Below are 15,053 nucleotides of genomic sequence, written 5' to 3' on the forward strand. Positions count from 1 at the left end.
CAGTATTGATGTCTCATTGGCTGTGGCATGAGGGTTGGAGGGGAGCGCAATTTCAAGAGCTCATTGCTTGTCGTTCCTCTGCCTTCTCCTGTCACCATCTTCTACCTACCTTACCCATATCTGGCTTCATCTGTACAACCATCTGCAAACATTACACCTCTTGTAATTTTGGCTATTTTTCTAAATACTCGCACCTAGAGTCCTTCCTTGACTTTTGTCGCCCTGCTTCTTCAAGTATCTTCAGCCTTATCAGCGAACCGGACGCATCACTTCTCCGAAGCCTATTTCACCTTCGCCTCCACCTCCACCTTTGTTTCTACGGCTTCATACATCCTTTAATCAAGTTGCCATTATGCGCTTCTCTACACTTTCTATCTTGGCTCTCCCGCTCCTTGCGGCTGCTGCGCAAGAAGATACCCCACTCGAGCAGGCCAAAGCTCAAGCTCAGTACTGGTTCGACAAGGTCTCATCCTACATTCCCAACCCGAATAAGGCGCATACCCCTCATGCTGCCACTGCCAAAGCTGGAGGTAAGACTCTCAAGGTATTGTCTCTCCACGACTGGGAGCACACAATTCGATCAAGCGTTACGCCCGCAAGCACCACCCCCGAAGAATGGTGGATTCTCGTTACTGGAGGAAACAAGACCTGCTTCGGCCACTGCACTGGTGTAGAGACTGCTTTCAACGAAACTGCAGCTCTCTGGTCTGTCAACCCAACTACTCCGCAACTCGGATACCTCAACTGCGATGACCAGCCAGTCCTCTGCAACTCGTGGGCTGCCGGTCCACCATCTCTCTGGATCGTAGAGGTCTCAGCACCACCTGCGCCCGTCGACGTTCGCGTTAAGTCGTTGAACGCTACCGCCACTACCGTGCAGACCTTCACGGATCTTCACTCCACCAAGGAGTGGAAGTCGAAGCCTCTTTACGAGGGTTACTTCCACCCATTCGACGGTCTCTTCGCCCAGTACGGCCTCGCTGTGCCTCTCGGTTACCTTTTCTGGGGTTTCGCTTTTATTCCCAGCTGGATGTTCATGATTGGTATTTCTTTCATTAGCAGAACCTTCATGTAAGTCCAAAGATCGGTGTCAATAGATAGATGCTAATTATTCCTAGGAGCAACAGATCCGCTGGTCCTAACCCAAGAGCTGCAGGTGCTGCACCAGCTGCTGCTCCCGCTAGAGTAGGCAACCCTTGAAGACGCCAATAACATGTACTAACTAACATTCGTAGTAAAATCGTTCTTGTAAGTGTATATTGGAATGGAGGAATGGGAAACGATGGGAAGGGAGACTTCTGTCAGGCCCAACAAACAAATAGTGATAAATAGTAATTCCATTGGGGTATCAAAAACGCCGATTTCTATCATGTATCATGTCCTCCCGTGATCATTTATCTCGTGTCGCAAGAGTTCTCCAACCTAGAAAGACCTTCAAGGACTTCTTCACGGAGCTGTCCATTCGCCAATCGTCCGTACCGTAGATCACTCAATCCCCCAACAGTACTTCTCATCTCTTCCAGCAGCGCTTCTGCTTCCTCGTCAAGCCTTCGAATTTCTTCTTCAATATCTCCTGCGGCACCCTCTAGTTCTGGTAATATCGACGTCAAGGTATGTGACTTGGAGGAGGATAGATTTGACGTTGGGCCGAAAAGCTACAACAATTAGGATTCTGGCTCCAGTTTTTTTCTCTAGATGACTCTGAACTCACAGCATTCTCGATTTCCACTTCATCATCCGGATCCTCCTTTTCCGACTCTCTCCGCGCCTTTACAACAGCCCGCCGTTGCGCATTCCCTCTCTTTGTCTCCGCAGCTATGTTGCGGGCGACTGCATCAGTGATTTTGACGCGCTGGTGCTGTAAATCGCGGTAAAGTGCCTTGATCTGAGGAGAGGATTGCTGGGAGCGGGGAAACAGCTCGGTGAAGGCTTTGAGGGAGATGATGGTCGGTAGAGGTGCGGGAGGAAGCAGAAATGTTGAGAGTATCGTTGCTTCTGTTGGCGCCATAATGGAAAAAGTGTGTCTGGCAAAGATAGAGCAAGATTTAAGCAGCTAGAAGGAGTGAAAGGGTTTTCTGATGTGAGGGCAATCAATGCGCCTGGCCAATGTGTATGTCGGACTTGTTGGATGAATGTTGTTCCTTTGCGCGCGTTGCAATTTAGCCAGAGCCACCCCTACTTCTTCAACATAGCAAATCGGATTGCAACCAGCCCCAAGAGAATCAAAGTTTTGTCTTTGGTCGTGTTGATTTGATCTTCAAAAGGTGGTTGTACGAAAAAGGTCGAGCGCAGGGGCGACGCGACAATTCCAAGCGCGTTTTTGACGAACTTTCTGACCTCTCATCATCTCGCCGCGCTGGTCCCCTTCTCCCTCCTACACAACACGTGCCTAACTTTCAGGATAGATCGACTTTGGAAGTAAAGGCATATTTGATTACCGGCGCGACCTTGGAATATCATACTTAACGAAAATGGCACCTTCCAAGTCAGCTGCGGCGGCTCCCCCCTTCTCCAAGAACGAGAGGGTCCTCTGCTTTCACCATGACATGCTGTATGAGGCAGTAGTTTTGGAATCACGAGCAACGGAGGACAACACTTCCTGGCAATACAAAATCCACTACAAGGGATGGAAACATACTGTCAGTATCCCATGATTTTATTGCTGTTCTGCCATTGCAAAATTCGGGCCCGATCTGGTCAAGTGCTTCCATAGTTGAGAAGCACGGGGGAGAGAGCGAGATGGAGGAGGGAGGTCGTCACTTCCAAATCAAGACTGCTTGGTTGGAAAGCGAGGAACTTCGCTTCCACTTCGCCCTTCATTTGCATCTCCTCCTCAAACCCGCATTCTTCAATTTGCATCTCCTTGGTGCGGGACTGCGAAAAATGCACCGTTCCCTGAAAGACGTGGTGAACCCTCCTGACCATGTGACGAATAACCAGTGGGATGATTGGGTTCCTCAAGACCGAGTGAGAGAGTTCACCCCCGAGAATAAGGAGCTCGCAGCGCAGCTCCATACACAGATGAAGGCTCTCCAAAAGATTCCCAGATCCGCGGTGAAGAAGGGCGGAAAGACAAACGGCTCCGACTTCAGTTCGACACGAGGCAGTGAGGAACGTCATACCTCTGCCGCTGCACCAGGCGGAAGAGGACCACGGAGAAATCGGGACTATGATTTGGAACATGTCAGTATTCCCCAATTCACTTTCTTTGTGTTTGTTTTCGTTGTGTGCTGCTTTCATTGTATTGTATTCATTGTTTGGGCTCTTGCGCCGGCTCGCGGACTTTTTTCGCTTGGACCCTTCTTTGGCAACTTCGCACCTGCTTCCCTTTCCACACCCACAACCTCCAAATGCCAACCCCGGCCATACCACCCAATTGCTCCGTTACTGCGCCAAATCCAATAGATCTACACTCTATCCTGTAAAATACATACGGCCTCGGTTTTGGGTTGGGGTACGTAGGAGATCATGGATGCCGTCCTCAGCGTGTCGCTGACCCCCATGACTTCGGCTGCCACACTACCACTTTCGTCACCCTCACTCTCCCCCCTCTCCTCATTGGGGCCCTCCGGCGATGAGGTCGACGAGTCTGATGCAACTGATACGGCAACACGCCCCCTATCAAAGCGCGTAAGTTGCAACCATTCAAAATTCTACTCAAAATCAATCACTTACACCCTTTTCAGCCTCGGGAAGACGAAGCACCCGTCTCTCCTCCAGCAAAACGTGCACGCCGCATCATAGCCAAGGAAGGTGTCGCTACTAGAAGTACTAAAACCGCCATTGACGCTCCTTGGAGCATACCTGGGAATCCCGAATGGGACGTCCAAAGAGTTCTCAATACTGAAGACTTGATGGTCGACGACTATCTGCTTAAGCTCCCAGATCGCAACTTCAGTTATATTGCCAATAATGGCCGACTTAAGAACCCTGATTTCTATGGTCAATTTTCGCAAACGAAAACGGAAATAAGGAAGAGAATTCATCCAAAGCTCCAGGAACATATCAACAAGAAGACCGACACCCCTGCTGTTTACCGATACTACAAAGACTTGCCACATAACATCACTATGCCAATTGCTGGGATCATTTTTGAAGACAAACCTGCAGATATCGCACAAGTCAGTGGTCCCTCTAGTGAGGGTTATCCGTCGGAGAAAGCTTCTGTGTCCCAAAAGCCCGTGGGCATCACGAAACCTCGCAAAGTAGCATGGGTATTGAGATCTCCCGAACCACAGTTGCAAGGTTCAGAGGTCGCTTCCGAGTCGGACAATTGGCGATTCACTTTAGTTCCGCTCTTTCCTGATCGCAAAAGATCTGAAAGGAAGCCTTTCGAGAAGGAGTTTAGCTGCGAGATTATTCGTAATGCAAGACGGAAAAGCGGCCAATTCTCTAACAAGAACCAGGAAGAAACATTTCACGCTCGGCCTTCAATCCAACTCCCTATTCCCGACCACGTCAAGGCAATCCTAGTCGACGATTGGGAGAATGTCACCAAAAACCAACAGCTCGTTCCCCTTCCTAGCACTCACCCCGTCAGCGAGATTCTAGACGACTATTACAATTATGAGAGCCCACGACGAGTGGAGGGTAGTTCTCACGCAGATATCCTGGAAGAAGTGATCGCGGGCTTGAAGGACTACTTCGAGAAATGTCTTGGACGCGTTCTTCTCTACAGGTACGATACAGCGTTGACTGTTTGGTGATAAATCTAACATAGTTTTGTAGATTTGAGCGTGCTCAATACACCGAGGTTCGCACTGCATGGGGTAGCAGCCAAGGTCCACTATCGGGAAAGAGTGCTGTTGATACTTATGGCGCAGAACACTTGTCTCGTCTTCTTGGTAAGCTTAGACTCAATATCTCGGAATGAAATGCTGATACTGTATAGTCTCCCTCCCAGAATTGATTGCACAGACCAATATGGATCAACAGTCTGTTAATCGTCTTCGGGAAGAGCTCATTAAGTTGACAACTTGGCTTGGCAAAAATGCTGAGAAGTACTTTGTCAAGGAATATGAGACCCCAGGTGCAGACTACGTTGAGAAGGCCCGTGGCGGCGTTTAGGGAACGTCATCCCAGCCTTTGCGCGACAAAGTCTCCCATAACAAACGTCACCGTAAACTTGTCTGATTTCGAAGAAGTCGTTTTGATTGCAGCATAATACCGGAGCATGGAGTCAATGGTCTGAATTTACATATATGGAACTTGGGACCAGCGAAGAGGCATTTGCATGGTTGTGCTTTGTTGCGGTATCTGATTCTCTCGAGCGCGGGATCATGATTGTTAGGGTTTCACGGATGAGGACAGGAAGCAGCAAACTCTAACGAAGCTTGGCTTTCACTTTAGTATTTTCTTCTGATCGCTGCATGGTGAGACTCCACAGATGTACTCTATTCAGACACTGTAGTAATTGAAACAAATCATACGTGCTATCTTTTCAATAGGGCGGGCGGACTGTCTATCAATCTCCACGTCTTTGTATCCAGCTATCCCAATCATCCCCGTGGTCTCTAATTCGGTGTATCTCATCTATAATAATGGAGACTGTCACCCTACGGTCTTTGAGGACAGCGATGGCAAATATCCATTCCTCTACAATCCACATATTCTTCATATCTTCCGAGGCATCCTTGAAGGATATGTCCCCACCCCTATGACCATCCCAGGAAGTAAAGACATCGTTGATTTCCTTTTCGTCCAAGCTAGAAAAGAATTTATTGTCTAGGCGAGGTTTGTTAGGCACGAAGCTCTAGAAGACTCCCAGTTCCGTGGAAGAAATGACGGCTCGAAGCCTCGTCGGAGGTTGGTCAAATGGTTGCTGTTCTTTTCCATGCTGAGGCTAACTGGGTCGTTGTTATCTAAACTGAATTGGTATGGCTCTTCGTCTGATCCTGCATGAGAGTGTCAGGGATTTGAGTATGTGAGAGTGTTTATATATTGTACAGCGACCTCTAGGCTAGAAGATCCTACTCAATTCTCTTCCAAGCCATCTTTGTATGTTACAATATTGAGACACATGAACCAAAACTCCTTAATCATCTACTCGTTGCAAGTGGTTTCCAGACTCGAGGCGAGACGATTTGAGGAAGCGCTGTTCAAAGACTCCATTGTGACAACGGCCCCTTCCCAGTCCCATTTCGAACCAAGTCCAAATCTCCGCACTCCCAAGTCTCATCACTTCCTCTACCCTCTATCTTGCACAGCTTCATCACTCCACCTCATCATCACCTTGGCGCTGCGCTCTCAAGATAAAATCCGGGATCTGGTCTCCGTTCCGCCTTCACCTCACTCTTCGTTAACGCCTTATCCACCTCCTGCACAGTAACCAATTCCTTGACTCTCATGATCTGACCAGCGACTTCGGGTGTGACAGGATAGAAGACTGTTGTCATGCGGTGGCGTAGGCCGAGGGCTTTGAGGACGCCTTGAGTACGTTTGGGCATGCCGATGCCTGAGCGTGTGAGGGTTATGCGGAAGTATGACATTGTGGTGTAGCTAGAATTGGCAGCGTGTTAGGTAAATATTGTATTAACAGGGAATAAGTAGGTACCTTTGTTTGTGAAGAGGCCTTTTGTTGTTGGGCGCAATTGAGGTTCACAAGCTCGAGGTTGCAGAATTTCTTGACAGGCGATCGAACGAGCGAGCTTCCGCGCGCTAGACCCCGGATTCCACCACACGACAACGTTTCATCTTTTGTCATAGCACACGTAACTCATGGTATGAAGGTCCGAACCAACACACTTCGCAGCAGCTACTTGCTCCCGCCCTAAATATGGACAGCTCGACAGTCAAGCTCGCCGAGCTGCTCCGGCATCCGGACGACCTCGATAAAATCCCCGCCATGAAGTTAGAATACACGCGGAAGAAGGCCGCGGTCGACTCGCAGCTGCGCAGCGGTTTAAAAGAGCAATTGGAAATCACTCAATCTGGCATGAACGGCATCACAGACGGGCAGAGAACAGTCCAGCTCATCAAAGAGGAAATGATGAAGATCGACAAGCTATGTGCTGAGTCGCAGAACATGATCCGTGATTTTCCTAACATCAATCTGGTCTCGGAGACGCATAGGAATTTCAGCGCGGTGGAAACAATGAGGAAGAATTTGGATAGTTTTAATGATCGCCTAGGCCAGGTCGAGATGATGCTGCAGGAGGATGATAGGGATAAGGAGAACATGCCGAATTTGCTGGCGGTGCACTATGAACTGACGCAGCTGAGGAACATCAGGGATGATGCTATGGAGCAGATTTTGCGGGCGGACGATTCGAGTTTACAAAGTACGCTGGTGGACTACTTTGCGAGGTTGGACGAGACGGTGGATTGGTTTGATGAGCATATTGGGGATATTGCGTTGAATCTTATCAATGTGGTTATAAGTGGAAATAATGGGCTGGTGGTACGGTTTGCAGTCATCATTGAGGCGGAGGAGAAGAGTGATAAGAGGGTGAAGGCGCTGCAAGAAGCGTTGAAGGATCACAAGGAGATGGCGGCAAGGTTTCAGAGCATTACGGATGGAGCGAAGAAGACCAGAGGGTATAAGGAGAAGTTCTTGGAGGCTATAGAGATACATGCCGATGAGCAAGCTATGGAGACTAAGCAGGCATTCTTGGAGGATTCCTCGAGGTTAGAGAAACAACTGAAGTGGTTTTTCAACGACCTCAATGCTGTCAAGCAAGGAGCGGCTCCACTCATGCCGAAGAGGTGGAAGATATTCCAGATTTATGGGAAGATATACCATAAGCTCATGCACGACTTTCTTGTTGGCATGATCGATGATCCGGATACTGATTCTAGCCACATGCTGGCTATTCTCAACTGGCCAGAAAAGTACTACATGAAGATGGGAAAGCTCGGGTTCAACCAAGATGATTTATTACCGCATGTGATAGATTCAAGGGAATCTGAAATGGTTAGGGATTTCCGGAACAAGATTATCAAGTTCCTTGATCAGTGGCTTGAGAGAATCTTTGCAACTGAAAAGAAGGATTTCGCTGAGAGGAATGTCGACGGCTCGAATCTGGACACGGATGAAAACGGTTATTTCCGAACCAAGAACCTGATCGATATGTGGCGTATGCTGAGAGAGCAACTTGATGGCGCTGCTGGCTCAGGAAGGCAGGACGTTGCTGAAGGTGTTGTGGATGCCATGATTCTACGGCTGAAGAGCCGGCAACAGGCTTGGCAGAGAATGCTCAACGATGAAGCCGCTCGGTATTACAGCACTACTTCAGAGCTAGAAGGCTTTCAAGCTCTGCAAGATTGGCTTGTTGCTACGGCAAACGATCAGATTGCCTGCATTGACGACAATGAAGAAGCAGGGCAGTTTGCATACCTTAGCAGTTTCCGACAGAAGTTCGAACCCTTGGTATCACCTCAGTACCTAGAACGCGCAGATGAGGAGATTTCTAACCTCCGGGACGGTTACGTGGATCTCAGTACGCACTGCATTGCCAAGTTCGCACAGCTTATTTTCGCTGTGGATTTCCGGTCTGTGATACCTGATTTTTTCACTATAAAATGGTATTCGGCTACTGCTATGAAGCAAATGGTCGTCACTTTCGAAGAGTATGTCGGTGACTACAAGAGTGTCCTACATCATTCTCTCCTCGATATCTTTATCGAGGAATTAGCCGACGAGCTGCTTATCCGCTACCTCTCAAGCGTCAGGAACAAAGGCGCCAAATTCAAGCGCCAAGATCCGTTCAAAGAGAAGCTATTCAACGATGTCTCTACAGCTTTCGAATTCTTCAACAACAGCAGCTATCTTAGTCCTGATGTCTCTGATACAATCAAGCAGAAGTGGCGGGTCACTGAACCCTTTTTACAGCTCATTGAAGCTGATAAGTCTGTGGTTCCGGAAGTCTTTGCTAATTTCAAGAGTGATTACTGGGATTTGCAGCTTAGCTGGGTGGAGGCTGTGTTAAGGACGAGAGATGACTTTGATAGGAGTTTGCTGAATGCTGTCAAGGCGAGAGCGGCACAGATCGACGTGGTGAGAGGCTTGGAGACAATTATGAGCAAGGTTAAATGAGGGGCTTACTGTCTGGGAAACTCGGTACGTTTTTAGCGGGCATATGGAGGCGTTGGATGGGCTCAATGTATGTTTTAGGTTATATGTAAAATCATAGAGGGTTGGGATGACAATGGAATAGCCCTACTTACTTTACTCTCCCATTCCCAGTTGTGAGAGCTGATTGGCGGGCTTTATTTATAACTTCATCTATTACAGAGACTTTGTGGTCGACGGGTCAAGGTTATCGAAGTGATGCCATGGCCATGGTCCCCAACTCTTTATTTTTGTTTAATGGCGTCTTAAATTGACACCTGAAGCTGCGATGTGCGACTTGATGCCTCTCTCGAAGATAGTCTGCAAGTGCCATGGCGCCCCTTTCTCCTGACTTTCAGATGAGTTCCCAGTCACGTGCACTACTGTACGCGTCAACCCAAGCTCGCGAATCGAAAGCGCGACCGAGATTCGCCATCAACAACACGACCATCACAATTATGGTAACTCCTAATTCTGAAGATTGAAAAGAGATACTGACATGACTCAGGCCCCAGAAACAGAAGTCCTAAAGAGAAAGCGCTCTCGTCCCTCGGACTGGTGGGCAGCAAGTCCCGCAGCATCAACAGCGACCCCTCTCCAGCAAGAGAAACCCGCGCGCGCGCCTGCACCCGCTCTGAAAGCCCCAAAGATTACGCAGCCGCGAAAGAAGCAAACAGAAGCAGCGCCAGCGCCAGTGCCAGAGCGAGAAGGACTGAAACGAAAGCGCTCCCGGCCTTCGGATTGGTGGGCAGCGAGCCCTTCGATATCACAGTTGCAAGAGAATCCTAATTCGTCGAGGGGTATTGATAGTTTATCTGGAAAGCGAACAGTGCAGGATGCGCCATCGGCTGGGAATAGAGGGAAGACGACGAAGACTGGGGGAGAGGATAAGCCTGTGAGGAAGGGTCGTTTATCAAATGCAAATGATGAATTACAGCGTAGTGAGAAGAGAGACACTAGGAAGAAAGTCAGCTCTGCTGTTTCGCAGGTTGAAGAGGCAGTCGAATCTGAAAGGCCTAGGAGGCGCGGCCGAACTTCTAATGAAAAGGCGGAGGTTCAAGAGGCAGTCAGACCAATGGCTAGGGATACTGGAAAGAAGACCAAAACTGAACGCCCCTCAGGTGGTAGTGCGGAAAAACAATCCAGCATTGAAGAACCAGCCAAGGATAAGACTAAACGGAAGAAGCCTACTGCTACTGATGTCGAGGAGGAAACCAGAGGGAGAAGGCGCACGCGACGATCCGATGCAGACATTCAGGAGCAATCTCCAATCGCTTCACCTCACGAGAAGAAGGGCAGACGGGTTCGACATTCGGGTGAGTTTGTTGGTGTGGAAACTGCTTCATCAACTTTTGGAAAAGCCAGAGCACGGCCAGAAAAGCCTTCGACTGCTGAAGCAGCACCAAGACCTTCCAGATCCAAGAACCATAACGAGAAGTCAAGTTTGGGTCCTTCAAAGAAGAGTGGCCACGCAACTGCGAACGTTAAGGGAGAGACTGCGGGTCGTTCATCCAACACCGAACGTCTTGAGCGTAAGCGTAAAACAGTCGAGAGTAAGGACATCATCCCGTGATCTATCAGATTGAAGGCTAATATATTATCAGAATCAAAAGATGATCCTCCAAATGCAAAGCGTCGTCGGGTAAGTGAAGCCGTCCAGCAAGAGGAAAGAGAGACCCACCGACAAGAAAAACCTCCCAAGTATCAGCATTTAGCCAAAGTCACGCGCAAAGTACCTCCCCATACCATCCAGGCGAAATGGACATCACTACAAGCTAATTGTATTGAGCTTATTTCTCAGCTACTATCCGATGTCCAGAAACCAGTCATAGCCCGTCTTAAAGAGGAACAGAAGAGAAGTCAAGCGAGCACCATTTTGCAGTTCGTGAATCGTCGGCTTGTTACCAAACTCTCAAGAGGTCTGCCTTTTCCACAAGGGACACGTCCTCAACGGGAAGATGACTTCAATTTCGAGAAGATCCTTGACTATAACAGGGCTCTTGAGGCTCAGCTCACTCCTACGCTACATGCAAATGAACTTTTGGAAGACGAGTTGAGCAAGGAAACAATTTGGTTGGAATCGGAGAAAGCTATTTTGGCAGAGCTGGAGGCAAACGCAAAAGCCGCATCTGTCTCGAGGAAGCAAGCTGAACGAAAGCTTCATCCTCTACTTCGGTCGGAGGATTCGACGATAGAAGGAGAATATTTGGAATTTGGTCTGCATGCAGCGGTACCAATATCAGGCGTAAGTTGCCCCGCAAAGAGCTGGTGCTCTATTGAAAGCTAATTGTATTCCAGATATTTGAGGACGAGAATCTACAAGATATCGTGAAGGGCATTGAGAATCACATGGACAGCATGCAGGGAAACCTCAAGCAGGTTGAGGGAGTCAGTGATGCAATAGCGAAAAGCAAGGCAGCTGTGCAAGCTACATTGTTCGACCATTTAGATACTTCAAAGTACGAAGAGGTTGTTCTGGGACTTGAATAGGCGGGAATTTGGAGCAGAACAGGCAACCTATTACCTACATAGGTAGTTACGATGAAATGAGGTATGGGTTAATAATATAACCTTGCTTAACGGAGTACGGAATATTACATTCCCCAATAATGATACCCAATTGCCGTCACATGATTAATATCCGCTTTGAGCCTTTTGCATAATACATACATCGTACCTGGTCTGGCCTGGAGGATCCTGGGCTGGGGCTAGGGTCTACATTCTTGGCTTAGTCCGCTTGCCCCGCCTACTGTATGCCGATTGCGATTACTTCAATTTTCTAACAATCAGCGTCATCCAACAACACGACTCTTTTCACGCCTGCGATCGTCAGTTGAAACGGTGTGTGGTACATTCCCACCCTCCATGTTGTACACCAACGCTCTCCTAACAGGGAACAGGCTCGCAGAATTGAAGTACGTGGGCACGAGATCTATCCTGGTCCAGACAACGACAGCGCGACGTCGCAACCCGATGGAAGCTCTTGAAACATAGGCTCCGATGCCATGGACCAAAATGGAGCCAGCAACGGGGAGGATCCAAAGCCCAAGCTGGAAACCTCACCACCGGCCTCAAGATCGGGCAATGGCAATGGCAAAGGTACTGGTACTGGTACTAGTACCAGTACCAGTACCAAGCGACGGCGCAAGGTGAATCATGGTACGTCAAGCAGGCCCAGCTTCAGTGCTCTCTCTCTGAAACAGTCGCAGCAATTGCTGACCTTGGAACGTGTTCCTGCAGCTTGTGTGTATTGTCGACGATCTGTAAGTACTGCATTGGGTGCAAATACAAGAGGAAAACCTTGGTGGATGCACCTATGCGTAGGTGGTTTGGCAAAAGCTAATTCGATCTGGTACCTCCCTAGCATATGACATGCGATTTGGTACGACCACCTTTTCCAATATATGCAGCTACTCGTGATACGCAGTGTTGTATGACTAACCTGTTTCCGTTGCACAGGAACGCCCATGTGCCCGCTGTATAAAGCGAAATATTGGGCACCTTTGCCACGATGAACCCCGCGAACCGGAATCGACCACGAAGAAGTCCAAGAGGCAGCATAGCAGTTCTGCCCCGGAGGACGATGACACGGCACAGGATCAAGCGCAGACAAGCTTAGATAGTGGAATAAGCAATCCGGTCGAGGCTCCCCAAGATACATCGGAAGAAAGTAACCTTACACTGGGAACGTCAGCACTCTCCCAAGGTACTCCTTTACAACTCGTTCAACCGTCAGCTGTTTCGGGGATTCAAGCAAATGCTCTTAATAGCAATAGCAATCAATGTGAGTTCCCGACTAGCCCTTAGGCCGGCCTTTTCAGCTGTTGATGAACGCACAGTTATTGGATATTCAAACGACTATCTCGGGTCACAAAATCAGTATCAAGATATGCATAACTACCACCCCTCGTATATGTTCAACGCCCCAGAAGTCACGACCGAGTACAACCTCCTAAACGACTTTTTGAATAACAGCTTGCTCGACGACGGTGCATTGCTTCCTGACGATACCTCGAACTTTTATTCTGATCACTCTGGTGCTATGTTGCCAGGAGGAGCGAACAACGCCGCGGGAACGCAACAACCAGCTAGTCTAGGCGCACCAAGTAATGCTCAAGGCAGTTCGATATCACGGCCAGCCAGTGTTCTACCAACTGACAGGGCGCGAGAATACTATCTTCAAGCTGCGGATCCCACTGGAAACGATGCCCCTGAGGAGCGAATGCAACGCCTCCTTCGGGCAAAGTATGACGCTGGTATGCTGAAACCGTTCAATTATGTTAAGGGCTATGCCCGGTTATCAGCCTACATGGACGGCCATATACACGCAACCTCGAAACAAAAGATTCTTCGCCAGCTAGATCGCTTCAGACCGAAGTTCAGGGAGAAAATACATGCCTTGACAGATATCGAATTGATATATGTGGAGATGTGGTTCGAGCGCAGTCTTATGGAGTACGACAGAGTTTTTGCGAGTATGGCTATACCCGCATGTTGTTGGAGGCGGACTGGTGAGATATTTAGGGGTAACAAGGAGATGGCAGAACTTGTTCATGTTCCCATAGAAAAACTGAGAGATGTAAATAGCTTTCTTAAGGACTGTCAAACTTCTGCTAATACTGATGATAGGGCAAAATCGCATTGCACGAAATTCTTTCAGAGGAGTCTCTTGTCAATTACTGGGAAAAGTTCGGCGCGATAGCTTTTGACCAGACGCAGAAGGCTCTCCTAACAAGCTGCTCATTGAAGAATCCAGACGACCAGTCCAAGGATCCGACAATCAAATGTTGCTTTTCATTTACGATAAGACGAGATGATCACAAAATGTATGGATTTTTCCCTGCATCTACCTCGAGCTTCATGCTGACATTTCTACAGACCTTCCTTGATCGTCGGCAATTTCCTACCTCAGGAACCAGTGAAGCATTAAGTCCACTGGTCTTTTCGAGTAGATATAGGGCTTTGGGTATACCGGTACATACAAAAGTTGGCAGGGGTGTCGGGCGTTGGCATAGGTTTGGCGTCGGCTCGTGCAACCATTTGAGCATTGTACTGTATGTACTGTAGCTCCTTCCTTCTAGTATAGCCAAATAGAGAAAGAGCATTTCGCCTCTATTGTCCTCTTCATTTACGCGAGCGCTTTGGTCTCTTTCGCTGGGTATTTAATGCCCCATGCAGAGCTTGAGCAACGCGCCAGTCTTTCGCAATTATTATTTGCCTGAAATATCTCTGAAATTTTGTGCGAATTATATTCATTTCGATGTCTCGTTTGCCCCGCTATACCAGGAAACCTTGGCTGATCAGCCATCTACCCACGGTAGTACTCACATCGGAGAATTGTTTGGGCAAGGACTAGGAAAACCCCTGCCCAACTCGTGTACAAAGAGCACTTACATTCAGCTTGCTATTTTAGGTCTCGTAGAGGCTATGAAGTAGTAATGTATACGACTTATATCTGCTTCTGTCACTTTTATGGGATCTCGCAGGGAGTTACTGGGAATAGGTTCATATCCCTCAACCAGCATGCGAAGATTCCACCTTACAGTACCTCGAGTTTCTTTCGGTTGTATATTGCTATGTACAGTATTAATTATTTTTGCTTTCCCCTGTCCCGTCTCTGAAGAGATACTTTAAAATCAGAGCTTGCGCATAATGAGAAAACAATCAGGTACCATGTTTGAGACCCAGATTCCTCGTCGTTAATAAGGGTTTTCTAAGTTTCCTAACCTTTTTTGGAAACCCTGCAGAAGCAGAATCTCTCTCTATTTCTAAACTAATAACCTCCCAATTTCTAATAGTTGTAGGTGCAGCTTTTTTGCCGAGTCTACTACGTTTTTTGTTGGATATTTAGAGTTCGCTTCCTTCAATTTTCGTTCCTGCCAGATCAAGAAGCATTGAAAACAGCATCCTCGATAAATGAAGAAGACATCTTCGACGCGCCTCAATCTCTACAGCTCAGTATATGGAGCGCATTAATACTCTTCTTGCTCCGTGGACCAGCTAC

At 48.2% G+C, this 15,053-nt stretch overlaps 5 protein-coding genes across 5 annotated transcripts; 4 read left to right on the plus strand and 1 right to left on the minus strand.

Moving 5' to 3' along the window:
• Positions 1 to 352: 352 nt before the first annotated feature.
• LHYA1_G000097 (uncharacterized protein) lies at positions 353 to 1,238 on the plus strand (the record flags this gene model as incomplete). Its single annotated transcript, XM_031145091.1, has 3 exons — positions 353 to 1,071; positions 1,119 to 1,185; positions 1,236 to 1,238. The coding sequence occupies 3 exons, from the start codon at positions 353 to 355 to the stop codon at positions 1,236 to 1,238; spliced, it is 789 nt and encodes a 262-aa protein (XP_031009875.1).
• Positions 1,239 to 1,394: 156 nt separating this feature from the next.
• Positions 1,395 to 2,008, minus strand: LHYA1_G000098 (uncharacterized protein; the record flags this gene model as incomplete). The annotated part of the gene is made up of 2 exons (XM_031145092.1): positions 1,395 to 1,655; positions 1,712 to 2,008. 2 exons carry the CDS (start codon positions 2,006 to 2,008, stop codon positions 1,395 to 1,397), a joined length of 558 nt encoding a protein of 185 aa, XP_031009874.1.
• A 397-nt stretch (positions 2,009 to 2,405) lies between these two features.
• Positions 2,406 to 5,067, plus strand: eaf3 (Chromatin modification-related protein; the record flags this gene model as incomplete). Its single annotated transcript, XM_031145093.1, has 6 exons — positions 2,406 to 2,643; positions 2,714 to 3,225; positions 3,463 to 3,630; positions 3,687 to 4,678; positions 4,729 to 4,844; positions 4,892 to 5,067. Coding segments are annotated over 6 exons (2,202 nt in total), but the record flags the coding sequence as incomplete, so codon positions are not given.
• Positions 5,068 to 6,775: 1,708 nt separating this feature from the next.
• On the plus strand, positions 6,776 to 9,034 carry sec6 (Exocyst complex component; the record flags this gene model as incomplete). Its single annotated transcript, XM_031145094.1, has 1 exon — positions 6,776 to 9,034. The coding sequence occupies one exon, from the start codon at positions 6,776 to 6,778 to the stop codon at positions 9,032 to 9,034; it is 2,259 nt and encodes a 752-aa protein (XP_031009942.1).
• Positions 9,035 to 12,054: 3,020 nt separating this feature from the next.
• On the plus strand, positions 12,055 to 13,979 carry RDS2 (Regulator of drug sensitivity; the record flags this gene model as incomplete). Its single annotated transcript, XM_031145095.1, has 5 exons — positions 12,055 to 12,312; positions 12,509 to 12,833; positions 12,889 to 13,628; positions 13,679 to 13,875; positions 13,928 to 13,979. 5 exons carry the CDS (start codon positions 12,055 to 12,057, stop codon positions 13,977 to 13,979), a joined length of 1,572 nt encoding a protein of 523 aa, XP_031009941.1.
• Positions 13,980 to 15,053: the final 1,074 nt, after the last annotated feature.

Source organism: Lachnellula hyalina (genome assembly GCF_007821495.1).
Source record: "Lachnellula hyalina strain CBS 185.66 chromosome Unknown contig00001, whole genome shotgun sequence".
NCBI classification, from domain to species: domain Eukaryota; kingdom Fungi; phylum Ascomycota; class Leotiomycetes; order Helotiales; family Lachnaceae; genus Lachnellula; species Lachnellula hyalina.